The following is a 25,426-nucleotide window of genomic DNA, read 5'->3' as shown; positions in this document are numbered from 1 at the left end:
CTAATTGGCCAAGGGTGTTAAATATTCACTCAGGTCCGCCATTATGGTGGGAAAAAATACTCAAACCTGATTGGTGGAACAGTCTGACAGCTCCCTATATAAGAGCGAGCGGTCAGACAGGACGTTTGATGGGTTACTGAACTGTCACACCATAAAAGAGCTGTTGGTTAGCAGGTTCCTGCTTCTCTTGGCTCTTCCATCGCTGATCAAACACTTCTCTTTGTTAGATTGCTGGAAAATAGATTGAAAGGTGAAAGGGAAACAAGGGGGGGAGCCAAGCGGAGCAGGGGGGGGCCCATCCGGCCTGCCTTCCCATCGCAGTGGCACCCAGAGCCTGGCACGGCCTGCCCCTTCCCGGGCCAGCCTGGCTCCCAGCCTCCCTCCCTCCCTCTTTGGAAGGCCACAGTCACTTTGCAGCCCCATTACTCATTGGACAACTGCAGGATTCACGTAACAACCGTGGCAGGAAAGTGGCAAAATGGGGCAAAATTCACTGAACAGCTGCCCTGCTTAGCAAGAGAAACACTTGGCTCCAATGTCGTCCTAGGTTGGGGGCCACCTGTAAACCTCTTTGATGGGATTTCCAGATGATTATTCTGTATCTTTGTTATTAAAAGTTTTATGAATAATATTAATAGAGAAACGGGAGGCTCAGGGGCTGCAGAAAAGGCCCAGCAGAGGGAACATTGCTTCAAAAACCATAACCCGACTTAAAAAGGCTTATGATGACTTCTTGCTAACGCTAAGGGACAGAAAACAGTGCCCTCGTGTGGACAATGTCGGAATCGCAGCCACAAAAGAAAAACCTTTTAAAATAATTTTTATGGTTTTATAATTTTAAAATGATTTCAACCCCTGAGCTTCCCGTTTCTCTATTAATATTAATATTTTAAAAGATTTATTTTCTTTTGTGACTGCGATTCCGAACATTGATCAATATTAATCAATAAATATTAATAATACTAATAAAAATACAGAATAATAACCATAAAAATCATTTTAAAAGGTTACCCTTTGTGGCTGCGAATTCGACATTGTCCACACGAGGGCACTGTTTTCTGTCCCTTAGCATTAGCACTGAAGTCAATGTAAGCGTTTTTAAGTAGGGTTATGGCTTTTGGAGCAATGTTCCCTCTGCTGGGCCTCTTCTGCAGCCCCTGGGCTCCCGCTTCTCTATTATTAACGTTTCAAACAAATGTTTTCTTTTGGGGCTGCAATTCCGACACTGATAAATATTAATAAATAAATATTATTAATAGGGTTTCTACTAATGGAATACTAATCCAGGTCCTCAGAGAGGGGCGGCATACTAGACTAATAAATAATAATAATAATAATAATAATAATTATTATTATTATTATTATTATTATTATTATTAGTAGTAGTAGTAGTAGTAGTAGTAGTAGTAGTAGTATAATTATAATCCAGAATAATAACCATAAAAATCATTTAAAAAGTTCTTTTGTGGCTGCGATTCCGACATTTGTCCACACGAGGGCACTGTTTTCTGTCCCTTAGCGTTAGCACAGAAGTCATCATAAGCCTTAAGTCGGGTTATGGCTTTTGAAGCAATGTTCCCTCTGCTGGGCCTCTTCTGCAGCCATAGAGCCTCCCATTTCTCTATTAATATTAATACTGTATTGTTAACAGGATTTGCACTGATAAAAATACAGAATAATAACCATAAAATCATTTAAAATGTTTATTTCCTTTTCTGGCTGCGATTCCAACATTGACCACACGAGGGCAGTGTCCCTTAGGGTTACCACTGAGCCTCCCGTTTCCCTATTAATATTAATCATACGGTTTATAATAATAATAATTCCAAGTGTGGCATCGGGGCTGGTATGGGGTCCTCGTCCACACACCCCACGCCCCACAAGCTCAGCCCCTTTAACTCCTCTGGCAGCCGCTCGCGTCCCGCAGCTCCTCAAAACGCCCTCGGGCGCCCTCTGCCGACCGAGGAAGCGGGCTCCGCTCCGGGCTCGATTCGTCGAGCCTGACCGCATCGGCGCCGTGGGCGGAGCAGGAACGCCCGCTCGGCCTCTGTTGACGGAAGTATCGTCGCCCGCCGGAAGGAAGTGCGCGGCCGGGCGAGGAGGGCCGCTCTCGGCGTGCGGCTCCCTGGTCGGGGCGTCCGGCGGCGGCAGGATGCGGCCATGCTCCCTGACAGCCTCCTGGTCGAGATCTTCCGCCACCTGCGGGCGCCGGACGTGCTGGCGGCGGGGCGCGTGTGCCGGCAGTGGCGGCGGGTGGCCCGGGACGAGGTCCTGTGGAGGCGGCTCTTCTACCGGCACTTCGGCGTCGCCCGCCACGTCCCGCGGCACCCAGGTGAGCGGGGGGGGGGGGCGAGGGGCGGGGGGCCGGCGCGCACAGGGCCGCGCAGCCTCGGCAGCCGCCTCTCCCTTCCCGCCGCAGCCGCCGCCTCCTGGTTCGGGGAGTTCCAGCGCCTGGGCGAGGCCGTTCCGCGCGTGGAGGTGCAGCGCCTGCAGGAGCACGGGGAGCCCGTCCTGCACCTCAGCTTCGCCCACAGCGGCCGCCTCTTCGCCTCCTGCGCCAAGGACTGCACCGTCAAGGTCGGTGGGCCCGGTGGGGACGCGGGGCGGGGTCTCTGGCGCACCCACCCACCCACCCACGGCCCTGCCCCTGCCCTCTCCGGCTGCAGATCTGGAACAACGGGCTCCCGGTCTCGCTGCGGCACAGCGCCAGCATGAAGAAATACAACTGGAGCTACACCCAGTTCTCCCAGTTCAACGCCGACGACTCTCTGCTCCTGGTCTCCGGGGTCTTCCTGGGCCCCCGCACCTCCTCCTCGGGGGAAATCGCCGTCATCGGCCTGGGTGAGGGGCTGGGCATCCCCCGAGGGAGCCTGGGAGGGGGGAAGGTGAGAGAGCTGGAACATCTGGAGCCACCACAACATCTGTGCAGGCCTGGCTGGGTGAGGTCATAGACTGGGTGCGGGAGTGGTGTTGAGTTGGCCACACCCACCAGGCTTTTGTGGCTCTTCCGTGGCTCTTGGAGTGTTTAAGGTTGCAGCCCCCTGGCCTCACCATAGGGCAAAGCAGGGAAATCCTGGCTGCTGCGCCAGTGAGAGGCGCCTCCTTCTGCACCTGGGGGAGGGGGGGTCCCTTCAGCCCCTCCTGTTCTTCTTTTAGAGAACTTTGAGCTCCTGTCCCGAGTCCGCAACAAGCCCTACGATGTCTTTGGCTGCTGGCTGAACGAGACCAACTTGATCTCCAGCAACCTGCACCGGATTGGGGCCCTCACTTCCTGCTCGGTCTTATGGCTGAACAACGCTTTCCAGGTGAAATCAGGCTGTGCCCCTGGGATGACCGGGAGGAGGGGGGGCCCTCCGTGGCCTGACTCCGTTTGCCCCTTGGCTCGTAGGGCATCGAGTCCGAGAACGTCAACGTAGTGAAGCGGCTCTTCAAAATCCAGAACCTGAATGCCAGCACCATCCGGACAGTCATGGTGGTTGACTGCAGCCGCTACAGCTCTGCTGATGGGCCGGCCAGCTCTGGAGAGCAGGTGGGGGAGGGCCCCAGCCAGGAGGTGGACGAGATGCCCCAGCCGAGGGGCTCCCCAGCAGCCAAAGGGGAGGCAGGGGCTGAAGATGGGCTGGACCGCTTCCTGAGTGACATCATGGCGGGACGTGTCCGGCCAATGATGACGGAGATGGAGATGGAGACCAAAGTGGCCAGGCTCCTGGCCCAGAACCGAACGAAGCCCCCGGAGCCCAACCTGCTCTCCCTGCAGGGTGGGAACAAGAAATACCTGGTCTTCACCACCGGCTGCCTCACCTACTCGCCGCACCAGATTGGTAAGGGCCCCCAGGGCCCCTTTTCCAGGGGTGGTAAGTGGCCCCTGAAGGGTCTCTGCACTCCTGCCAAACTCCTCTCTGGGGGGGGGGTGGACCAGGGCTCGAGGATGAGCAACGGGAAAATCCTGGCTGCCCCCCACGGGAGGCCCGGTGCCTGGCTGGACCGCCTGTCCCTCTTGCCCGGACTGGAGGCAGTGAAAGAGGCTTGGAGCCAAGACACCTGCCCGCTTCCCCTCTAGGAATTAAGCAGATCCTCCCCCACCAAATGACCACCGCAGGGCCTGTTCTGGGGGAAGAGAGGAATTCGGACAGATTTTTCGATTCGCTGGATCATGTCATTGATATTCATGGGCACATCATTGGCATGGGCCTCTCCCCAGACCACAGGTAGGGAATGCTGCCAGGGACATTGAGACCGGCACAGGATGGGGAGCGGGGGGCACGAGGCCTTGCTGGGGGAGGGGGGCTGGAGCAGGGCTGGCTGTGTGGGGAGCCCCCTGCCTCACCCTCCACAAGGCCTGTGACACCGTCCTATGTGCGCGTGTGTGTGTCTGTCCAGGTACTTGTACGTCAACAGCCGCGCGTGGCCCGAGGGCTGCGTTGTCTCCGATCCTTTGCAGCCCCCCCCCATCGCTGAGGAGATTGAGCTGCGCGTGCTGGACCTCAAGACCATGAAGGAGGCCAAGCAAGCCTTGCGGGCACACCGGGCCTTCACCCCCAGCGAGGAGTTCAACTTCATTTTCCTGGACGTCAGCAGGGACTTTGTGGCCAGGTGAGCCTCACCCAGGGCTAGGCCTTCTTGAGGGCTAGTCCCTTGCAGTGGGTGGCCGTGAGGTTCCCAGAGCTGCTCTTCCAGCTTCGCTCTGTCCTCATCCACGTGTCGTCCCCTCCTCCTCCTCCTCCGCAGTGGGGCCGAGGATCGCCACGGATACATCTGGGACCGGCACTACGACATCTGCTTGGCCAGGCTGCAACATGGCGACGTGGTCAACTCGGTGGCCTTCAGCCCTGTGGAGCAGGAGCTCCTCCTGACCGCCTGTGCGGACAACACCATCAGAGTGTGGCGCTCCCCCCGCACCGCGCGGGTCCTTCTGGAGGAGAAGCAGCCCCGGCTTCACCGACACCTCTTCTCCTGGGCCACCAAGCAGGGCACGTAACCCTGAACCCCTGCAGGCGGCCCTGGCCCAGCGCACTCACCTTCACAGCTGCCCTGGGAGAATGGCCAGTCGAGGGAGGGGGCTGCAGGGCTGCCCGGTGCCCTTTCGGAGGGAGGGGGCAACCTGCTTGTAATGCCACCACCCTCCGATGTGGCTCCGCGAAGGGAGCCGGGAAACCGGTGCTGGTCCTGCTGAATTCCTGCTTGGGGAGGTAAGAGAAAGGGGGATGGGCACTGCGCTGGATTCCCTTGGGTGCCCCCCTCCCCCCCCCCCCGAATGGTTTGGAGTGGCAGGCTGCCCTTCCGCCCCTGGCTTGGAGGAGTCGCCCAGGTTCCTTGCACAAAGCCTTTGAGGAGGGGGGACATAAGGGGGGGGCACGCCGGGTGTTATTCCTTTTGCTTGCTCCAGGATGGGCCCTTGGCGGAGGGCTGGGCAGCTTCCACGCCCTGACAGCCTTGGCCGCCCAGTGTCGCATGGCTTGGTCTCCCCTAATAAACGTGGCTTGAGTTGTTGCTCTTGCACTGGGCATCTTTGGGATCCGCGAGTGCCCCCTTCCGGGGCAGGAGATGGGTAGGGCACTGAGAAGGCCCCCGGGGGCAGGGGGGTTGCTCTCTGGTGGGCTGTGGGGCCAAGATCTCCCCTGGCCTCCCTTTCCCCAAAGATGAGCAAAATGGGGCTCGGCTCTATAATGTTTTATTCAGCTTCCTCACTTGAGCCGGAAGAGCCTTTCGGCAGGACCCTCCCAATCCACTCCGATGGCCCCCAACAGACTCCCTTGGGGCCTGGCTTCCCCTCCCCCATCAAGGAAGGGGGCGGAGCCATGACCCAGGCTCCCCCGCCAGCCCCCCCTCCGCTCCTGAACCCTCCGGCCCCTCCTCAGCAGAGCCCAGGGAGGGGGACAGAGGCTGCCCACAACAGACGCTGGCCGGACCTTCCTTTGGGTGCCGGCCCCTCTCGGCCCCCTTTCTGGCCAGGGGGCACCCGAGGCTGAAGGAACCCCGTGTCCGCCAGGCCCTCCTTGCCCAGGGGGCAGCCCTGTGCTCTGAGGCCCCAGTGGGCAGGCGTTAGAGGCCCGTGAGGTCTACAATGGCCTTAATGAAGATGGTGTCGTCGCGCATGTAGGAGTTCTTGGACTCCATCTTGGCGATGGGGCAGAAGACAGGGCAGCCACTGGCCACGTTCATGTCGCTGATGGGCCGCTGGAAGGAGGTGGAGGAGACGTCGGGCCGGAAGGCATCAATGACGTGCTCGCGGTTATTCTGGTCCAGCAGCATCAGGGTGACCTGCGGGGAGGGCAGCAGCCTGGCGGTAGCCTCCCTCCCTCCTGGGCCTCGCAAAGGCTCCCCCCCCCCACACACACAAGGCTGCCGAGGGCGCTGAGCCGCTCACCGGGGGGGGGGGGAGGAGAGTCTTCTCTGGGGTTGCCCCTTCCACCCTCACCCCCCCCAAGTGTCCCCCAGACCCCCCTACCTTCTGGTTGAAAGGCCACCGCAGCAGGGAGTCGTTGGGCCCCTTCATGAGCACGAAGAAGAGGGAGAGGTGGCTGCCACGCCCGGTGCCGTCCCCGTTGAGGTAGATCCGCAGGCACATCTTGTAGCCGTACTTGTTGGTGTAGAAGGCTGCCCAAGCAGATCAGGGGGCGGCGGTTGGGAGGGGTCTCCTTCGGCTTGGCCCTCCTCCTCCTCCCTGGGCTGCAGCCCCCGCCCCCTCCACCCCACCCCACCCCCCACCTGGGGAGAAGATGGCTGGAGAGCGCCCTGCGACCGCCTCCTGCCGCTTGCGGGCAACGTCCGAGATCTTCCAGATGAAGATGCCGTCGTAGGAGGCCGCCTCCATCTCCTGCAGGGTCTGCTCCATCTCGGCCAGCGCCAGGTCCTTCAAGGCGATGCTCCTCTCCAGCTGCAGCACCTGGACGGGGTGTGTGTGTGTGTGCGTGAGAACTGGGCTGCCACAGCCGAGGGAGGGTCTTGGAAGCTCGGCCCGGCCCCACCAGCCCCCGCCGTCCCACCTTGGCACCGAGGGCCTCGATCTTCTCCTGGTCAAGCTGGTGCTGCTGGCTGGCGGCTTCGGCCACGAGCGACACCTTCTCCACCTCGCGGTTCAGCACGCAGACGATGTTCTCGAAGGTGACCGTCTTCCGCTCCAGGGCCTCACACTTCCCCAGCAGTTCCAAGGAGCTGGGCAGCTCCACCCCCGGAACCAGGGGCCCCGCCAGGACACAGCTGGCCTCCGCCGAGAGCCGGTCCAGCAGGGGCTCCAGCTTGCTGGACGCAGAGCCCAAGCTGAGCACGAAGCTCAGCAGCATGTAGAGGTGTTCGCCCAGGTGGCTCCTCTCGTGCTCGGGCAGCTTCTCGTTCTCCATCTGCAAAGAGACAGGCGGGTCAAGAGGGCACTCGGGGGGGGGGGGTTGGCTGATGGGACGCCCCCTCCCCTCCCGCTCTGAAGCCCAGGGCAGCAATACCAGGTGGGTGCAGCCGACGGGCTGGAATCTGCAGGGGGCCCTACATTTGCTGCAGGTCTTGACGTGGTCCAGAGACTGCGGAGGAGAAGAGCAGTTTGAAGAGGGGCGGCAGGCACAAACCCCCTCCCACCAAAGCGAGGGGTGGCGGGGGCCCTTTGGGAAGGCTGCTGCAGGGGGTAGAAAGGGGGGGTGGCCCAGGGCCTCAGTGCTGACCTTCTCCCGGGGGATCATCTTTCCGCAGCCCTCGCAGGCCAGGGGAAGCTTGGGGCACACTGCCTCGTGGGCCTGGGAAAGGAAAGCGCAGGTTAGCCCCCGTGCTGCCCACCCCCACCCCTCCTCCAAGGCCACCGCTGACCTTCCACAGCCGGGACACAGTGGCCAGGCTGCCCGGGAGGGAGGGAGGCAGAGCTCCACAGGGCCCCGGGACAGTCCAGGCCCCGGCCGCCCCTTCCAGCTTTGAATTGGGGTCCTGCCCCTCGGGTCAGGGGGGGGCAGCGTACCTTGCTTTCGCAGGAGCGGAGAAGAGCCCGGCAGTATTGGCAGCTGAGGCTCCGCTCTGGACACTCCTGCCCCTCGTGCTGCTCCTTCTCCCCCAGCCTGACCAGGCCATGGCAAGCGGGACAGGCCACCAGCATGGCCGGGCACCTCCCCTCGTGGCAGCTCTGCGGCAGAAGGACCCCCGTGTCACCATTTCACACACACACCCGTCTCCCCCCGGAGCAGCCCAGGAAAAGAGGTGGCCCCAAGGGGAGGGCAACAAAAGCCCCATCGGGCGCAGAGAGAGCCCACAATCCATTGGACGGCTGTGGCCTTGACAACTGTGGGGCTTGCAAACCCACCCACCTCCTGCATATTCTAGCTGGGCTAATGAAGACCCTTCCAAAGAGCGGGGGGCAGGAGGGGGACCGACATATCCCAGCCTCCCCCCACTCCTGAGAGCCAATCTGCGCCCTCCTCCTGCTGGGCCTGGGGCCGCGTGGGGGAAGCTCCTCCTGCTGGGGCAGCTCTTGGGGGGGGGGCCTTCACACCCAGGCAGCCCCCCTGCAGCCCAGCTGGAAACAGAGATACGAGGGGGGGCCTTCCGGAGGGGGCAGGGAAGCACTTTCGCTTTCCAGAGCCCGGCCTGCAGGGTCGCCCCCCCCAAAGAAAAAGTAAAAGCAACACCAAAAGGCAAGGGGGGGGGGGCTTCCCTTTGCTGGTGTCAGATTACAGGCAGAGGCTGCCCAGGACCTGGGACCACCCCCAGGGAGGGCGACCTTCTCTTGGGAGGGGGGGGGGGGGTTGAATAACCAGCAAGAATTTTAGGGACTTTCCAGAGGGTGTCACTCTCCCGTCTTCCGCCAGGGACTTTCCAGGCCGGGAGTGCTGACATTCAAAGCACGCGGCCCAGCTGCACTCGCAGCCCCACAGACCCTCTCTCCATGGGAAGCCTTGGCCCTTCCAGCAGGGGGGGGGGGGAGAATGCGAGGGGCCTCTTCAGGGAGAGGAGGTGGGCTGCTTCCTCCCCCTCCTCTACATGCAGGCTAGAACTGAGCCTGTGGCGGGGGGGGGGGGGTCCGAGAGGCCAGCATCAAAATCCCATGGACGGCTCTGGCCGGCCCCAAAGGGGGGGAGTGCCCAAGGAGGCCCCGCTCGGTATCACTGCCCCATCTGCAGCTCTGACAAGAGCCCCGCCCTCCAGACAAGGAATGGTCGCGCCCCCCCCCCCTTGCTCAGACCAGGCAGGGCTGCCTAAGGGCCCCTCCCCTCCCGGGATCTTTACCTCATATTCTTTTATGGTGCCTTTCCACGTGCAGCCTTGGTCAGCACAGATGGCCGGCAGGCTCTCCACTTCCCGCCGAGCTGCGTTATCTGGGAAAGCCTCCAAGGGGCAAAGGGGGGAAGGGTTAAGGCCAGGGATGCAAAGACAAGGTGGACTCAGCCTTCCATCCCTCCCAGGTGGGTCAAAGGAGGACCCGGATTGTGGGGGCCAGAGGCTGGTGGCTCTGTTTAAAAAGTGCTATTGCTAACAGGTTGTAAGCCGCCCTGAGTCTAAGGAGAAGGGAGGCATAAAAATCAAATAAATAAACAAATAAATAAACAAACAGGGCTGGCCAAGGGAGAACATGGAGCGGCTCCTGATTCCAGCACCACCTGTGGCCAAACTGGGAAGCTTTGCTGGGCTGAGACCCTTCCCAACCGGGACAGGCTGTGCTCCCTCGGCCCCTCGCAATGCCCAGAATTTGCCCTGAGGGGCCTGACAGGGGGGAAACGTCCCTTCGCCTGGCCCAGCCGAGCTTCCCCCACCCTCTGAGCTGCCCGGAAGGTCAGTGGGACAAAGCTCGGCTGGAGGGGGCTGCACTTACCACCCCTGCTTCCAGGATGGAGGCGCCTTCTTCGTACAACCCCTCGTGAAGGCAGGCGGCGCACTTCTGGGGCCCTGAGCTGGTGGGCAAGAGGAAGACCGTGAGAACTGGGCAGCCGCAGCCAGACCAGGAGCGGGACATCACCCAGGGCGTCTCTGAGCAGGTGCAGCTGGCCTGGTTTGGCTTCACCTGGCTGCACAGCTGTGGCAGAACTGTTTACAGACTGGAAGAGCCGCCCTGGCTGAAGCAGTGGGAATAACCCCCAGATTGCCAATCCCGGGCATAGTTAAGCAGATGCCCCCCTCTTTGCTGCAAAGGCTGATTGGCTTCCTTCCTTTCTGCAGAGGGACAGAGGTGGGACACAGCTGATGCCAGAGACGTAGCAGCTCCTTTCTAGGGAGGGAATTTGGTTCGGAACTGAGCAGGCGAAACGGCAGGTGAGCTATCAGCCGTGGGAGGAGTCCGTTCCCCGGGAGCCCTTGGCAGGGCGTAAGGTTTTTGGGGAGAGGGTGATCGTGGGCCAGCATGGAGTGGGTCAAGCCCAGGACGCTTTCTCCCTCTGCAAAGGACGTGTGAGTGAGCACCTTAGAATCTTCTTCAGGCAGAAGGAGCAGTAGCGATGACCGCACTGGGCTTGGAACGGCCGCCGCAGAATGTTCCGGCACTCCGAGCACAGGTACTTGCCCACCAGTTCCGTGGCCAAAATCTCCTTGGGGAAGCCCGGCTGGTTTACGTCCAAAGAGCCCGGAGGGGTTGCGTTGGCCGATGCCATGGGAACCAGCCCGACCGCGCAGCCTCCTCAAGCCTGGAAGGAAGAACAGCGGCCCCAGGTCACCTCTGTCTCTTTCCCGGTGGCCCAAGAGTGGGCAACGGCTGGCGAAGCGGCTCGGCCACCGGCCAGGCTGGCTTCCCTCCCCCACAGCAGCTTCTGAGCAGGCCAAGGCGCCCCCCCCCTAGGCAGACCCCCTTGCCCGGCTCAGCCCTGCCGGGGCTCCATCCGCCGCCTGCGGGGCTCCTCTCAGAGGCCGCGGCAGAGCAGCCAGGGGGCCAACGCGCAGCCGCCTCCGCTGCCACCTACCTGCCTCCCTCCCGCCCCCCGCATCAAAGAGCCCGGCGGAGGCGCAGAGAGCGGCGGGCCGGGACAGCGGGTGGAGGGGGCTCCCTGGCCTCTGGGTCCCCGCCGGCGCCGCATCATCCCGGCCGGGTAGGGGGAGGAGCTCCTGCCGCTGGGAAGCCCCGGGAAGCCGCCCAAGAGCGGGAGCCATGTGCCCCCCGCGGAGCCCCCGGAGCCCCCAACACCCGCGGGGCCGCCTGGGACACCCGCCCGGGGAATCCCCGCCCACAGCCCCGCTCTGCGACCGCCCCCCCCTCACCCGCAGTCGCGTCTGGCTACCCAAAAGCCGACCGGAAATCCCCGTAAGCTCCGCCCCAAGCTTCCGCCAGTTGCCTTCGCCCTGGCGGCGCCGCCCCTTCTGAAGCCCCGCCCCCCGGTGCCATTGGCGGTGGGGCGTGCCCCCGGAGGAGTTGCCCGGAGTAGCCCCGCCCCTTTTGCGGAGGGGGTGCCGACGGTGGCTCAAGCTAGACGGCCGGGCCCCTTGCTTCGGTTGCCGTCCAGAGGAAGCTTCGTTGTTGGCGACGGTTCATCCGCTGAGAGAAAAGGGCGTAGCTGCTGAGGGCGCTCTCCCCCCCCATGACACGCCGTCCCTGGCCAGCCTCTGTGTGGGGGGAGGGGCAGAGAAGGCCCGGCGGGTTGGGAGGGGGGGTTGACTGGCGGCGCGTCATTCCGAAGAAGCGAATGGGATTCTCAGTTAAGAGTTTGACCGGCCGGCTAGGCGCCTCTTGCGCATGCTCCTGAGCAAGAGTCTGTGGACTGTCACAGCTCTCGGATTGCTGTCCCGCCTTGTCATTCCAGCCAATCAAACGACCGAGCGTCATCAATGGATTGATGTCCAGCCTACCACGAAGGGGTTTCTGGGAGAATTCCCAGGGATGGTCTTGCAGAACCCTCACTTCTCTCGGCCAATCCTCGGACGGAGAGCCTTGATCGACAAAAGAGCTGATCAATTAAAGGACTTCAAAACAGACGGCGTGGAGGCGTGACAGTTATTGTGACGTCGTGAGCCCCCGTCGAGGGGAGGGGATTTATTCTTCAGCCAATCTCGCTGAGGTTTCGCCCTTGAGCGGCAGCGAGACGGCCCAATAGGGGTGTCGCGCGCTCCGCCCTCGCGAGGGGAAGACGGGATGAGGGAGGGAGCGGGGAGAGGGACGGCCTATTGCGGAGGCTGAGCGGTGAAGAGGCGGCGGCAGAAGAAGCGGAGGCAGGAAGCAGAGGCGCCATGGCGGAGAGCGACTGGGACACGGTGACGGTGCTGCGCAAGAAGGGGCCCAGCGCGGCTCAGGCCAAGTCCAAGCAGGTGAGGCCAGGCCGGAGCACGCGTGCGCAGACCCTCTTCAATTCCCCGCCCATCTCCGGGGGGGGAGAGAAGGAGGAGGGGCCGCGTGGAGCCCATGTCAATTGCAGCGGGAGCCACGCCCACCGGCCCTTCTTGGCGGGGGCTCCGCTCGGCCCCCAAAGGGCGGCCCCGAGCGTTGGCGGCGGAGAGGCCGTGCCCGGTGTTTCCCTCGCGCGGGGCGCCCCCTGCCGGCCCGGTGACGCTCCCATTGCTCCGCAGGCGGTGCTGTCGGCTCAGAGGCGAGGCGAAGACGTGGAGACCTCCAAAAAGTGTAGGTGTGGCCGGCCGGGGGGCGAGCGAGCCCTCCTTCGCGGGCGGGGGGCGGGCAGGCCGGAGCCCCTTCCCCAACCGCCGCCGGCGCTGCTCCTTCCCCCGCAGGGGCCGCCGGGCAGAACAAGCAGCACTCCATCACCAAGAACACGGCCAAGCTGGACCGCGAGACCGAGGAGCTGCACCACGACCGCGTCCCGCTGGAGGTGGGCAAGGTCATCCAGCAGGGCCGGCAGAACAACGGGCTGACCCAGAAGGACCTGGCCACGGTGAGCGCTGGGCCCGGGGTGAGCTCCCCCCCCCTCCTCCTTCCCGCCCTCCCCCCCCTCCCGGTGCAGCTGCCTGGCTCTCCCCCCCCCCCTGCAGAAAATCAACGAGAAGCCCCAGGTGATCGCAGACTACGAGTCCGGGAGGGCCATCCCCAACAACCAGGTGCTGGGCAAGATCGAGAGGGCCATCGGTGAGTGACGGTCCCACCACACGCCTGGGCCTCTGTGGGGCAGGGCCTCAGCACACGGGGCCCCAAAGAGCAGCCCGGAAGCTGCCTCCCCCACCCCCCCAACCTCCCTGGGCTGAGCCCCTCCCTGCCCCTCTGCTCTTTTCCAGGCCTTAAGCTGCGAGGGCGGGACATCGGCAAGCCCCTCGAAAAGCCCCCCAAAGGGAAGTGATGACAAAGCCTCGAAATCAGTGGGCCCCGACTGATCTCGCCTGGCCCCTCGCTCCTCCGGGAGGGGGGCCAGGGTGTCTCTGCCAGGCTGGAACCTCCAAACCCTCCACCCCGTTGTCAATCAACGCACCTCCCACCGCGCCGACATTCCTGCCTCCCTTTTTCAAAGTATCCAAATCCTAATAAAGCATCTGAATCTGCCAGGGGCACGAGAGAACGTCCGTCCTCATCTCTGGGGCCGTCTGGACGGGGGGCTGGGGCGCAAGGCCAGCTGCCCTGGCTTGGTTTCAGCGGGGAGGGGGCCACGCTGGGGGGTGCCCGTCACGGTTGCTTCAAATCAAGGATTTGTGTCTGTGTCGCGTTCAGAGATGGTTTTGTTCCCAAGAAAGAGTGCTGCCCCAGGCAAGCAGGGTGGGCTCTCTTCCCCCCCCTCTCACACACACACACATTCCAGGAAGGGGGGGGGAAGCACCTTGTTTGGGGGTGCCAATCAAGACTCTTTGGTGACGGGGCTATTTGTGACCTGGGCCTGGTTTAATTTAACTTCCTTGTGCGGTGTGTGGAGGTGTTTTCTGGGCAGCCATGGATGGGCGGTGGTCCCAACCTTGGTGAACGCCTGCCAATCTCTGGTCAACAAAAGAGACGGATGCAAAAACTGTGTCTCAAGGACGCCCCCTTTATTGGAGTCGCTCCGGCTGCCTCTCCAGAGACCGGACGGGAAGGCAGGGGCCGGCCTAGGGCGTTACTGGGCAGGATGATTCTGTCCTGCAAGCAAGGGCAGAGACGGGCCGGCCTTAGCTGCAGCCGAGGCTGGGGAGAAGCCTCGTCTGGCTGCCCCCCACCCACCCCCAACCCTTACATCTCGGAAGGTGATGGTGTCGAAACTCTGCCCGTCGCCACCGTCCTCCTCCGCCCTGCTTCCCGGCCAGCCCCTCCTCTTCCACAGGCAACAGGCGGCTGAGGTCAACAGCAGCAGGACGGTGCTCAGCACGCCAGCCACCACAGCCAGGGTGGGCACGCGGGGAGGGAGGACGCTGCTCTCTGCTGAGACAAGAGGGAATGTTGGGAGCCTTGCCCAGGGAGCCCCTGCGGGGGCAGGGATCAGCCCATGGCTTCCCAGAGGGCCTGACCTTCCGCTTGGCCTGCTGGGGGGGAGGCACAGCCCGGCCTGGCTGCGGTGTAGTCCAGGTCATCCACGGCAATCACCCCTGAGCTCGCCCAGCCTCCACTGCTGGCCTCCAGGACGATCTGAGGGGGAGAGAGCTGGCTCGGGAGGGCAGGAGGGGAAACTGAGGCAGGGAAACGGCAGGGGTGGGAGTCATGCCGCATGGGGTGCAGTGGAGTCCCCCCCCCCCCAATTTGGGAGAAGTGGTACGAGAGGGTGTGGCAAGGGAAGGCTGAATCCAGAATACCTGGAACTCCACAGGGCTGGTCAGTGGGAGCGTCTGGTTCACCCACGTCCAGCTGTGGTGGCCTCAGCCAGCCCAGATCACCCGGTCCCCCTGTGCCCCAGTCAGCCTCACACTGAGCTCTGCAGGAGCTGGAATGGGGGGAGGGGCCGGGGGGAGGTCATCATGGAGACCCAAGCGCAGCGAGGCACCCCACCCCCTTGCCCCCACCCACCCCCCACGGCCCAGCCCTGCTTGCGGGGTCTCTTACCAGGAACCTGCCAAGGGAGCTTCAATAAGGGGGAGGGGGGGACGGACACCTACCCACCCCTCGCCTGACTTACAGCTGTGGCCGAGGAAGTCCATGTGGTAGTGGAAGCGCAGGCAGGTGCCCTGGGTGGGTGCCAGGGGCTGGCTGACCAGGCGGGCGGTGCCCTTCCCCAGGCTCAGCACGGCCAGGTCAACGTAGGCATAATGGCCTGCAGAGAGAGAGAGAGAGGAGGGGGAGGACGGGGGTGGGGGGCAGGCCCGGAGGGAGCGTGTCCTCCACGGGGGCCCTGCGCACCAGGAGGGGCAGCGACCCAGGGCCTGAAGGGGCTTTTCGGTTGGGATTGTTTAATAACTGGTGGAATCAAGAAGGGTCACCTGAGCCCAAAACCTGAGAGCAAACTGGAGCCTCCAACTCCTCCCACCCGCGGCCCCTTGGCCGGTTCAGTGGGTGTCTGTGGGGCAGGCCAGGCTCCCCCCGTGCAACCCCAGGGACCCAGCGCTCACCTGCACTGGTGCCGAGGGTGTGGTCCTCCGCGGGGGAAGGGGAGCGTGAGGCGGTGGCTGCTTCCTTCCAGTCCCAGCTGTCCCGGTCTCCAGGAGGCCTGCTCCAGCCACAGGGGCCCGATTCAAAGTCACAGGACGCTGGGCCGAAAGGACCCCACGGTTACCTCGGACCCGGGCCCCCCTCCTCCACCCCCCACCCCCCCTGTAGGCAGGAGGCCGTGCCCGGGGCGGCTGTGCTTCCAGACGGGGCCTCCCGCCGGGCCCCTCCTCTCCCTCTTTCTAAGAGAGGGGAAGCGGGCAAGCTGGACCCGGGCTGACCCCACCTGGTTCGGAGCAGCCGCCTTCCTCCACAAAGACGTCGTCGAGGGCGACGTAAGAGGCCGGCCCTCCGCCAGCGCCTGTCACCGCAAAGGCCACCTGTTCACGGGAAACGCAGGCGGCGTCAGGGGCTCGTGGCCACCCAGTGCAAGCCAGACATTCAGTTGGGGGTCAAAAGGCCACCGTGCCCACCTGCCATCTCCCGTGGACCTTTGCCACAAGGCTGCCGTACCGCCAGGCTGCCCCCTGTGCCGGACGCAGGCTGAGCGTGCCTCTCCCGGCTCCCTTCCCTTCCTTCTCCTCCACGTAAGCAGTCAGGGGTCCTATGGGGAGCAACCAATGGGGAGCAACCAACGGAGGCGCAGAGTCCAGAGCCCGGAGGCTCCACCTGCCCTCGGCTCTGTCCTGGGGGAAGGACGGGGTCACTTGTGGGGGACGGGACGCCAGTGGAGGAATCCCTCGCACCCGCTGGCTGCTCACCTGGCTCACTGTCGCTCAGGTAGTACCAGAAGGAGACGCAGTGGGTGCGGAGCAGAGGGGGGAAGGCGGCAGAGCGCAGGGCGGCCTCCTGCCCCACAGGGAGATTCTCTGCCCCAGTGCGCAGGACCACGTAATGCCCTGGGGGGGAGAAGGAAGGAGGGGGGAAATCGGCCAATGGCCAAAATAAAACCTCCAAGGAGATTTTGCCTGAGCTGGGCTATCACGTGCCCCCCACCCACCCCCGGTCTGGCAGGCCTCATTGGCAGGAGCCCCGAAACCTTCCGCAGGCCTCCTCCTAGCGAGGCTTCCAAGGAGAAGACACCCCCCCCAGGGACACAGAGGGGCCCCCCTGCCACCTACCTCCGGCCTCGCCCAGGGTGTGATCCACGGGGGACCCCCGGCCCCACTCTGCCGCTGCCACGCCTGCTGCTGCTGCTGGAGCACTGAGAAGCCACATCCTCCGGCCTCGAAGGAGCAGCGCCTCTGGGCCGGGCAGGCCCCGCGTGTCACCGTCAGGTCATCCAAAGCGATGCTCCCCAGGAAGCCGTCCCGGAGAGCCTCAAAGACCAGCTGCAGGACAGAGGGGAGCGCATAGGCTGCAGACCCAGGTTTCTAGCCCTCAGGGCATTATGGGAAAAAACGAGGCCCACTGCAATCTGGGGATCCGAGGAGGAGGACTTCCGAAGGGAGGAGCCCACCCAGCCCGGATCCCGCTCTGCTTCCCCCTCCCTCGATACAGGAAGAGGCTCGTTTGGGGAGGCTGTGAAAGGCTGCCCCCCCCAAAGGTCCTGACGGAGAACCAGTGGCGGAAGGTTTGGGCAGAGCCTGCAGGTGCCCGGCCCCAGAGTGGGGAGGGAATGGGGGGTCTGCCTAAAGGGACACAGCAAGATGAGCAGCTGCCTGGCGAATGAGGAGGAGAGGCCCCCACTGTCCCACTCAGACCTGCTCTGGGCTTTCTCCCTGCATGGGGGGGGGGGGCTTTACCTGGTAATCCTGACCCTGCGTGGGGGCAATGGAGGAGGAGGCTCGATGCCACACCGCCCCGTGGCTGCCCCTCCTGGTCCAAAGCAGCCGCTCCGGTGCCCCGGCCTCCTTCACCCTCAGGGCCAGGGTCCCTGCAAAGCCAAGCCCCCCGTGGGTTGCCAGCCCAGATCTGCCACGCGACACAGCCGTCTTCACTCCGGCCAGAGACCGCCCACCCCCCGCAGGTGGAAGATGGTGGGGAGATCTGAGCCCTTCCCAGGAGGCTGCCACACAGCCCAGGAAGGGGGTGGGGCCAGGGGGGGTTCTGCAGAGGGCGTGGGGGGGAGGCTGCTAGGAGAGGAGGGGGCCTGCCTGCTCCCCACCCCCCAACCGGCCTCCCTTCTGGAAGTGGGGGGCCAGGGGCAGCAGTCCGAAGGCGTACCAATCTGGGGGCCCTCCATGCGATACCAGAAGGAGGCAGGAGGCAGAAGCAGCCGCCACCTGGGGAGCAGAGACCAGCCGGGCCCACCAGCCGGGGTTCCAGGGTCCGCCAAGAGGAAAGAGCCTATGGAGGAGGCCTTCTACCGTCGCTGGTCCAGGACCCTGAGCTTTGTCGCAAAGGGACCGCCTGGGGGAGGGTCAATTAGCTCTGGGCCTGTTTGGCTCAGGGCTGTTTCCGCAGCACGGGCATCATTTTGGCCGAGGGAAAACCACAGGTCATTCCTGGGCCTGACCCACTGGGGCTTCTGGGGAGAGCTCCGAGCCCCCAAGGCCCAGGAGCCCCCCTGCCAGCCGGGCTCTGGGGCTCTACCTGTGCCTGTGGTGTGGTCCACGGCCCCACTCCGGCTTTTGCTCAGCTGCCACTCAAAGCCGTCGTTCTGCTCCAGATCCCAGCCACACCAGCCGGTCTCGAAATTGCAGGACAGCCCTGCCAGGGGGGCTGGGGGGAGGGAGAAGCAGCCAGGCTCTGAGTGGGGATCTTTCCGAGATTGCCCCAGTCAACCCAGGAGGCAAAGAATGTGCCCCCCCGGCCCCCATTCCCCCCCCCCACTTGCAGTACCTGTTACCCGAAGGGGCAGGGCGGGCAGGGGCTGGTACCTGGGGCTGGGGCTCTGGGGCTGCAGTTCACAAAGGAGATGTTGCTGACGGCAATTGGCGGGGGGGCCCCAGGGCCACTGAGATGAGCCCCGGCCAGGAGCTCCAGCTGAGGGGAGAGGAACAGGGCGAGGGCTTGGCCTCCTCTCAGCCTTCGTGCCAGGCCCCACCCTGAAGGGACCGGGGACAGACCCCTACCTGGAAGGGCCTTTCCCTTGCGCCCAGGCGCACCGTGGCCTCCGCCCAGGAACGGTTCCCATGGCTCCGGGCATGCCAAGCCCACCAGCGGGTGCCCAGGCTCCCATCGGCAATGGCAAGGGCCAGGAAGCCTGCAGGACGGGGGGCAGAGAAGCGGGCGGTGGCTTCGGTGCTGGGCAGCATCCAGCTGTGCCAGGGAGGCAAAGGCAGCACCCCTACCTTCCGGGCCGGTGGCGAAGGCCATCTGCAGCACACAGCCTGAACCGGAAGGGCCCAGCAGGGGAGTAGCAGCCCGTGCCGTGGAGAACGTCTGCCCAGCCCCCTCCTGCAGCCTGAAAACCGGCCCTGAGCAGGAGGAGGAGGAGGAGGAGGAGGAGGAGGAGAAAAATGGTGGGCCTGGGTCGACCAAATGACGGCTACAATCCCCCCCCCCTTCCAGCCCCACTCCAACCCCGGAAGGGGGGTCGGGGTTCCTACGTCCCTCTTACCTGCAGGGCTGAGCCGACTGGTGGTCCATCGCAGGCGGCCCACGCTGAGGTCCATCCAGCCCCCAGGGCCCTGGGCAAAATCGGTCCCTCCTGGAGGGGGAAGCAGGGGGGCCTGCGTCTCAAGGGGCTGGAGGGGGGGGCTCAGGGGTTGCTCCTCCACAAACCCACCCAGGCAGGGGGCAGGGGGGCTCTGACCGCACTGCTGCTCGTCGGAGGCGTCCTCACATTCCGCCTGGAAGTTGCAGAGCAGCTGGGGGTCGAGGCATCGATGGCCCTGGTCACAGGCGAACTGGCCCTTGGGGCAAGAAGGGCTCCACCACAGGGGCAGTCGGGATTTGGCCTGCAAAGGACCTCAGTGCAAGAGCCCCCTCCCGCCCTCCCTTGCTACCCCCCCTCCCCCTCCAGGGGCCCCCACAAGACCAGCAGCCCAGGCAGCTGAGGCGAGGAGGGCTCCAGCCGTGGCTCAGCCGGCCCTCCGGCCTCCCCTACTCACCCTCCGGCACCGTCCGGCAGCCAGGAGACAGGCGGAGGTCGTCCAGAGCAATGCTCCCCCCCTGCCCGCTTCCAGTCCTGCCCTCGATGACAATCTGGGAGAGAAACCGGGCTGATCCATGAAGGCTGACCACCTGTGGGGTTCAGGCCCCAGGCCCTCAGGGCTCTGCCTACCGTGAAGTTCTTTGTGTTCACCAAATCCACTTTCTCTCGGAACCAGGAGGGGCCCAGGTCCCCCGTGCGGCTCCAGGCCAGCTGCAACGCTCCCTCGGTCTGGCTGTAGACGTGGAGACCGTTCCCATTTGAGCCGTGCAGGTGGAGGTAGAAAACCAGCTGGAAAGAGACCCACGGCTGGTCAAGGCCCCTCTCCTGCTGCCGGACTCAGGCAACCCCAAGGGGGGGGGGGGGCCTTGGGGCGACTGGGAAGATCCCCAAGCGAGGTTTCCTTTTTAACCATCCCTCGGGAGGGGGGGGATCTCCAGAAGGGGACTGAGGAGGGAGAGGAGGCCAAGGGACCGCTCTGACCACCTCCAAGAGCCCTCCGGCCGCTCAGGGGACTCACGGAGCAGGGCTGCGCGGCGTCCAGGGCCGGCCCCAGTGTTGGGCTGCTCAGCCAAGCTCTTCCCTCGGGCAGCTCCAGTTTCTGGGTGGGGTCCACATACAAAAAGAAGCCTGCAGAGGACGGAGCAAGCCATGCATGCAGCCCCCTGGTCTGCCTCGACCGGGAGAAGAGGGGCCGCAGAGCCTCCCCCAGGCCCTTCCTCCCACGGACCCCCAGGGCCACAGCCCTCGCTCAGGGCTGCCCACAGCAGGGGCAGGGAGCGGCAGGGGCCGGGTTCGCTGCTTGGGGTGGGGCTGTTGGTTCCTGCTGCGACTGAGTCAAAACACGAAGCCCCTCAGGGCAGAAAGCAGCCGGGGAAAGTGGGCCTGTTGCTTCTGCTGCAGTTCTGGCTCCCTTGCCACCTGCCTAAACTCACTTTCCGGGCTGTTGGTGCTGTGGTCCCGCCAGGGCCCGGCAGGGGGGGAGCCCAGGTGGAGGCTGGAGTTCCTCCGCCAGGGAAGAGTCGTGTTGGGGGCCACCGTCCACTGGCACCAGCCCTCCTCGAAGGAGCACGCTGTGAAGGAGTCTGCAGGGGCCAAAGACACCCACCCACCCACCGGCCCTTCTCAGGCCAGGGACCAACCTGACTACAGGCAGCCTGGGGGAAAAGCTGCCCGGCTTTCGGCCGTGGAACCCCAAGGCTCACCAGCGCAGCCCCCCTCGCCACCCCCAGCCCCTCGCCCTCTGGGACCCCAGCCAGCCTCTCCCCAAGCTGCTCAGTTCAGAACGGCCGGGGGGGAGCACTGCCCTCTGAAGATCCCCCCTCCCAGCCTCTCTGCCCACCCCCAGGGCTCACCACACTCAGCCGCGGCTTCATCCTCGCCAGCCCGGCAATCTGCGGTGCCGTCACACACCCGGTCTGTGCCGATGCAGCTGCCCTGCCGGCAGTGGAACACCTCCGGGCCACACAGCTGGGGAGCTGGGAGGAGGGGCGGAGGGAGGGAGGAGCCAGGTGGGTCCAAATGTGGGGCAGAGGGCCCGTCTCTCTAGGCGGCACCCCCCCCCGCTTCCCTCTTGGGGAAACCGCTGCAGCGATCCGTTGCCTGCCCGTCTCTCCAGCCACCAGACGGGCTGCCACCCACATCCCGTCATCCGCAGCCTGCGTGGCCCTTCGGCTTGCAGGCCGCCTCCTGGGATGGACCTTTGCAGGAGACGTTCAGGAAGAAACAAAGGGAACCACGCTGCGCCCACCCCCCTGCTTACGTGGGGAGCCGCAATTCCTGAACTCCACGTCGTCCAGCGCCAGCTGAGCCGCGGAGGAGCTCTGGGTGGAGGAGGAGGTGACCTGCCAGGAGGGAGAGGCAACAGGTGAGGCTGGGGAGCTCCCGCTGGGCGGAGGCGGGGCTCGGGCGCTGGGTACCTGGAAGCTGCCCGGGACGGGACCGGTGTAGGCCACCAGCTCCTGCCAGGAGTGGGTGGCACCCGGAGGGCTCTGCCACAGGCGGACGGTGCGATTCCCCTGGCGGAGCTCCAAGGTCAGGAGAGGCTGCGGAGCCTGGTTAAGGCCTGGGTTCAAAAGAGCACCTCCATCAGCGCAACGTTAGCGCCTGGGGATCACGCGAGACACCGCTGCTCCCCCTCCGCCTACCTGACCCCCAGAGCAGGTACCAAGCCCGGATCTCGCAGGCAGCGGCTGCTCCTCGCAGCAGGGGGGACACCAGTCGGGCCGTGGCCGTGGGCTTCGCTCTCTGCTTTGTAGCCGCCATGTACCAGCCTGCAGCGGTGGGCAAGAGAGGCGTTCAGAGGGAGGGGGAGCAGCGCTGACACAGCCCCACGGGGGCCCCGAAAGGCAAGGGGGAAAAGGGGAGGGGCTCCTCCCTGGGAGGGCTCCTGCTCCAGGCCTCCCTGCCAAGGGCTGGCCCTCCCCTCAAGGATTTCCAGCTCCTGTGCCCTCCCCTCCCCCTCCCTCCCCGGCAGAACCAGTTACCGGAATCCGTGCCCAAGGTGTGGTCGAAAGGAGGCTGCAGCCCCCACGTGGAGATGCTGGTCTGGGCCAGGTCCCACCGGTAGGCCGAGCTACTGACATCCTCCCAGCCACACCTGGTGCCTTCAAAGCCGCAGGTGAAAGGGGCCCCCAGAGCCTCCTGGTAGCCTGGAGGGAGGGAAGAGCCAGCGGTCCACCTCCTCTCAAAGGAGCCTCTCCCGCCCCCCCCCCCCAGGGCGCTTGCCCGGAAGACCCCTGGGACGCCACAGGCGCTGCTGCTGCTGCTGCAGGGGGGAGGGGGGGGGGTTGGTGCCGGAACCTCCAGGCTCCCAGCACTCCACGGCCAGGAACGGCCTTGAACGGGTCCTGCCCACAAGCCTTTCGGCACCGAAGCCCATTCCGAGAGGTGAGAAACGCTTCTGCTCCCGTCTTTTTTGCTGCAGTTCTGCCTTAAATTCACCCCGAAGGAGCAGGTCGGAGATCAACTCACAACACTGGTTTTCATCTGAACAATCCCAGCAGTCACACACAAAATCACACACACTTGTACTCCCACATCGGTTGACAAACCCAGCCTGGACACAAGACGGAGGCCCAACTAGGAGACAAAGGAAGGGAGCCCGAGTGGGTGGAGCCCAGGGACGGCCGAGGGGCTCCCCTCCGTGGCTCAAGGCAGCGAGGGCCACGGAGGCCACTTTCTTGCACCTTAGGCCAACACAAGCACAGCCCAACGGGGCCACGACCCAAAACACGGGAAAGGCTTTGAACTTCCCGGCAGACACAGAAGGGTCCCAGGAGGAGGAGCAGGGGTTCGGGCTCAGTTGCCCCCAGGACCTTCCCACGCAGCCCTCTCAGACTCACCCATCGGCACCTGCAGGAGCAGGAAGGGCAGCAGCCCCCAGGACTCCAGCATCCTGGGTCTCTGCTGGGAAGAACAAGGAGGAAAGGTGGCCCCAGCAGCCGTGTGCCTGGACTTCAGCCTCCCGATCACCTTCCTTTCGAGACACGCGGCAGAGGCCGGGTCGGAGGGAAGCACAGCCCAGGCACAGGGAGCGGGGGGGGGGCACGAGTGGGCGGGAGGCTGCCCACACCCATCTTCGGTGAGCGGGGAGGGGAGCAATAAAGGCAGAGAACGGCAGCCACCTGCCCACCACCTAGCAGGCGAACGGATGCCCCTGCGCCCCCAAGTCTCAGCTCCCTTCCCTTGTGTCTGACCTCCGACTGCTTCTGCCAGCCTCTGTTTTAATAAGGTGGAGGGGGTGGCATCAAACAACGGAGCCTTTCTGATCTATTATTATTATTGTTGTTATTATTGTTGTTGTTATTATTATTATTATTATTTATTAGATTTGTATGCCGCCCCTCTCTGCAGATCTAACTTCAGCTCCGGCCTGGTTAGTTTTTTATTGTATGCCATGCAGGCAGATGTCCAGGTAGAAAAGAGTGAAGGACTCTACAGTCCCCTTGCTGTCCAGTAGGAGCCTGAATATCTGTCTCCAGTTCCACTCTTTCATTTAAATACACCCCGAGAACCAGATTGCGACAGATTGCAAAACCTTGTTTCCACGAAAGTGAGGTTTCACCTGCAAGAAATCCAACCTCATTTCCGCGAAGGTGCCCTTGGACTTTGGGCAATAAGGCTGTAATCTCCAGGGAAGATCTTGCAGACTCGCACGCTGCTGTCCGGAGGTCTCGTCCGTGGGTCATTAGCAGGACAAGCCTAAGTGTTGCTTTCCCACCCACCAGAACCGCCAAAGAAATCAATGTTTCCATGCAGAGAAAAAAAACCACTCCTCAATGTGCAATTTGGATCAGGCCCAGGACGGGGCATTGTTATTTCCTTTTCTAGCAGTTTCTTACAGCTTTCCATGTTACATGAAAACGTTACAATTGCTGTGATTTCCAGGAGAAACAGAAACCTACTGACTACAGTTATCTAGAAAACAAAACAACTGGAAACTGCAATGGGAACACGGCTGCTTTCCATACGTGCGAAGGGGAAACATTCTGGCAGGCAGAGGAAGACAAACGTGGCGCATTCTAAATAGAGCAGGTGTCCACGCTTATGACTTCAGCAGCTTTCTCCATGTTTTCCCTGTCCACATAAACATAAAACTATCTTCCTCCCTTCGCTGCTGTTGCTCGTAGTCAAAAGACACCGCAGGACGCAAGTGGATCCAGGAAGATGCTTGAAGGAGTATGAGCCCAAGGGCAGCGAGCGGAATCATTTATTTCCTTCTACCAACGTCAGGCAGGGCAGGTTTCCACCAGGCGGCTTTCAGCATCCGTTCCTGCTTGCTGCTGCTCGGTCTGGAAGAGGTCAGTATCCTTCATCGGCCCAGGTGACTTCATAATCGGGGTACCTGGCCTTCAGCTTCTCTGTAGCAATGGCATGTTTTGCTCGGCCAAACCCCTGCAAAAAAGCAGGGCCACGTTGCACCATCTTCCACAGCGAGGGGCTTCCCCCAGGCAGATCAACAGAGGCGCCTTGCCTGGCCACTAGCCCTTCCCTGTCTCGGCTGTGCCCCCACGGCAAGGCTCCTTCCTGGAAGGAAAAACCACCGGGCCTCCACGGACTCTCCGGCCTTCCTAGCAGCCCCGAGTCCCTGGTGCCGCGGCTGTCGTGGGGGAAGGGGCGGCGCTGAAAGGACCCGGAGAGCAACGCCTGGGAGGGGGGGCAGGGGGGCGCCCGGGGGGAAGGGGGCCGCCAAGAGCAGCAGGGCGAGCGGCCGGGAAAAGGGCCCCGTGGAGGAGAGCCGGGCGGGGGCGGGACGCTCTCGGGGCTCCTTACCACGGAGTAGCCGTAGACGTGGATCTTCTTGGCGCCGCTCTGGTGGGAGATCCGGCCGCCCCCCAGGCACCGGCAGCGGAGACCGCGCTCCTGCAGCTCCTCGGCCGCCTGCTCGAAGAGGTCGGCTGCGGGGGCGAGCAGAGCGGGGAGGGTGGGCGAGCCAGGAAGGACCCCCCGCCAGGCCTTCCTCGTTGCCGGGCAACGGAGCCCCGCCCTCGCGGCCCGCCCTCCCCGCCACGGCCCGCCCGCCGCGCGCTCCTACCGTGGTATTCGGCCCAGGCGTGTCCGCGGACGATGTCCTTGCCGGGCCCAGGGCCCACGGGCTCCACGTGGATCAGAACGTACTTGAAGACGCCGTCCGAATCGATGATCGCCTCAGGGACGCCGCCCAGCCCTCCGTCCGCCATCGCCGCCCCGGCTTGGAAGCGTCTGCGCGCGCATTTGCCGATGCACCAATCGAGGCGCAGCAGCCGTGTCTCTTCACCCAACGAGGCGCACGGCGAGCCTGAGCTGGTGACCAATGGAAGGGCCGCAGGAGGGAAAGGGCGGGAGGAAGCCGAATCTTTAAGCATGCGCACCCCGCTCCTGGCTGGTACCGCCCAAGAGCGGGCGGAACGGTAAAATGGCTTAGTGATAGACTGTCTCTGAGCATGCGCAGAGTTCTCCGCTTTCAGCGGCCGAATTAGCCTCACAACGGCCTCCCTTTCGCCGCCTTTGCAGCGAGGGGGCGCTCCGGCTCA

The 25,426-nt window shown here is 63.6% G+C and overlaps 5 protein-coding genes across 7 annotated transcripts; 2 read left to right on the top strand and 3 right to left on the bottom strand.

Annotated features, from left to right (window-relative positions):
- The first annotated feature begins 1,967 nt into the window (after positions 1-1,967).
- On the top strand, positions 1,968-5,490 carry FBXW5 (F-box and WD repeat domain containing 5). Its single transcript, XM_070758382.1, has 8 exons — positions 1,968-2,332; positions 2,420-2,577; positions 2,667-2,841; positions 3,157-3,305; positions 3,389-3,821; positions 4,061-4,208; positions 4,381-4,593; positions 4,729-5,490. Exons 1-8 carry the CDS (start codon positions 2,161-2,163, stop codon positions 4,976-4,978), a joined length of 1,698 nt encoding a protein of 565 aa, XP_070614483.1. The 5' UTR covers positions 1,968-2,160; the 3' UTR covers positions 4,979-5,490.
- A 165-nt stretch (positions 5,491-5,655) lies between these two features.
- TRAF2 (TNF receptor associated factor 2) lies at positions 5,656-11,692 on the bottom strand. Of its 2 annotated transcripts, none has more exons than XM_070758384.1 (11): positions 11,158-11,692; positions 10,369-10,589; positions 9,785-9,863; positions 9,202-9,300; positions 7,940-8,101; positions 7,653-7,724; positions 7,440-7,514; positions 6,987-7,340; positions 6,709-6,886; positions 6,449-6,597; positions 5,656-6,261 (listed from the first exon to the last, which is right to left on the bottom strand). In XM_070758384.1, exons 2-11 carry the CDS (start codon positions 10,554-10,556, stop codon positions 6,043-6,045), a joined length of 1,575 nt encoding a protein of 524 aa, XP_070614485.1. In that variant the 5' UTR covers positions 10,557-10,589; positions 11,158-11,692; the 3' UTR covers positions 5,656-6,042. The 2 variants fall into 2 exon arrangements, with proteins under 2 accessions (XP_070614485.1, XP_070614484.1); XM_070758383.1 differs by lacking the exon at positions 11,158-11,692 and adding an exon at positions 10,863-11,133.
- EDF1 (endothelial differentiation related factor 1) lies at positions 5,656-13,391 on the top strand. Of its 2 annotated transcripts, XM_070758385.1 has the most exons (8): positions 5,656-7,104; positions 10,129-10,221; positions 10,352-10,460; positions 11,697-12,198; positions 12,457-12,508; positions 12,616-12,776; positions 12,874-12,967; positions 13,114-13,391. In XM_070758385.1, the coding sequence occupies exons 4-8, from the start codon at positions 12,121-12,123 to the stop codon at positions 13,173-13,175; spliced, it is 447 nt and encodes a 148-aa protein (XP_070614486.1). In that variant the 5' UTR covers positions 5,656-7,104; positions 10,129-10,221; positions 10,352-10,460; positions 11,697-12,120; the 3' UTR covers positions 13,176-13,391. The 2 variants fall into 2 exon arrangements, with proteins under 2 accessions (XP_070614486.1, XP_070614487.1); XM_070758386.1 differs by lacking the exon at positions 12,874-12,967.
- A 413-nt stretch (positions 13,392-13,804) lies between these two features.
- MAMDC4 (MAM domain containing 4) lies at positions 13,805-23,613 on the bottom strand. The gene is given in 32 exon segments (XM_070759426.1): positions 13,805-13,939; positions 14,034-14,218; positions 14,305-14,422; positions 14,587-14,714; positions 14,907-15,041; positions 15,337-15,474; positions 15,660-15,753; positions 15,847-15,977; positions 16,135-16,272; positions 16,495-16,533; positions 16,536-16,704; positions 17,119-17,249; positions 17,540-17,574; positions 17,576-17,675; positions 17,909-18,037; positions 18,196-18,301; positions 18,391-18,521; positions 18,610-18,735; positions 18,879-18,968; positions 19,074-19,189; positions 19,191-19,218; positions 19,372-19,465; positions 19,545-19,703; positions 19,933-20,042; positions 20,348-20,497; positions 20,768-20,890; positions 21,175-21,256; positions 21,332-21,477; positions 21,560-21,685; positions 21,899-22,063; positions 22,386-22,493; positions 22,757-23,613. Coding segments are annotated over 32 exon segments (3,717 nt in total). The 5' UTR covers positions 22,809-23,613.
- An 87-nt stretch (positions 23,614-23,700) lies between these two features.
- On the bottom strand, positions 23,701-25,197 carry PHPT1 (phosphohistidine phosphatase 1). The gene is made up of 3 exons (XM_070758387.1): positions 24,949-25,197; positions 24,687-24,811; positions 23,701-24,308 (listed from the first exon to the last, which is right to left on the bottom strand). Exons 1-3 carry the CDS (start codon positions 25,091-25,093, stop codon positions 24,216-24,218), a joined length of 363 nt encoding a protein of 120 aa, XP_070614488.1. The 5' UTR covers positions 25,094-25,197; the 3' UTR covers positions 23,701-24,215.
- Between the last annotated feature and the right edge of the window lie 229 nt (positions 25,198-25,426).

This window comes from Erythrolamprus reginae, chromosome 8, assembly GCF_031021105.1.
Source record: "Erythrolamprus reginae isolate rEryReg1 chromosome 8, rEryReg1.hap1, whole genome shotgun sequence".
NCBI lineage: Eukaryota > Metazoa > Chordata > Lepidosauria > Squamata > Dipsadidae > Erythrolamprus > Erythrolamprus reginae.
This window is presented reverse-complemented; position numbering and strand designations above follow the sequence as displayed.

Bases quoted from the DNA above. Each gene is read 5' to 3' on its own strand.
- FBXW5 (XM_070758382.1), top strand. From the start codon at position 2,161: ATGCTCCCTGACAGCCTCCTGGTCGAGATCTTCCGCCACCTGCGGGCG. The intron at 3,306-3,388 runs GTGAAATCAGGC...CTTGGCTCGTAG, and splicing joins GGCTGAACAACGCTTTCCAG to GGCATCGAGTCCGAGAACGT. The intron at 4,209-4,380 runs GTAGGGAATGCT...GTGTCTGTCCAG, and splicing joins GGCCTCTCCCCAGACCACAG to GTACTTGTACGTCAACAGCC.
- TRAF2 (XM_070758384.1), bottom strand. From the start codon at position 10,556: ATGGCATCGGCCAACGCAACCCCTCCGGGCTCTTTGGACGTAAACCAG. The intron at 7,725-7,939 runs GTACGCTGCCCC...TTCCTTTCCCAG, and splicing joins TCCGCTCCTGCGAAAGCAAG to GCCCACGAGGCAGTGTGCCC. The intron at 6,262-6,448 runs GTAGGGGGGTCT...CCCTCCCCGCAG, and splicing joins GGTGGCCTTTCAACCAGAAG to GTCACCCTGATGCTGCTGGA.
- EDF1 (XM_070758385.1), top strand. From the start codon at position 12,121: ATGGCGGAGAGCGACTGGGACACGGTGACGGTGCTGCGCAAGAAGGGG. The intron at 12,199-12,456 runs GTGAGGCCAGGC...ATTGCTCCGCAG, and splicing joins CTCAGGCCAAGTCCAAGCAG to GCGGTGCTGTCGGCTCAGAG. The intron at 12,777-12,873 runs GTGAGCGCTGGG...CCCCCCCTGCAG, and splicing joins CCCAGAAGGACCTGGCCACG to AAAATCAACGAGAAGCCCCA.
- PHPT1 (XM_070758387.1), bottom strand. From the start codon at position 25,093: ATGGCGGACGGAGGGCTGGGCGGCGTCCCTGAGGCGATCATCGATTCG. The intron at 24,812-24,948 runs GTAGGAGCGCGC...TCGCCCCCGCAG, and splicing joins CGCCTGGGCCGAATACCACG to CCGACCTCTTCGAGCAGGCG. The intron at 24,309-24,686 runs GTAAGGAGCCCC...GCTTTTTTGCAG, and splicing joins ACGTCTACGGCTACTCCGTG to GGGTTTGGCCGAGCAAAACA.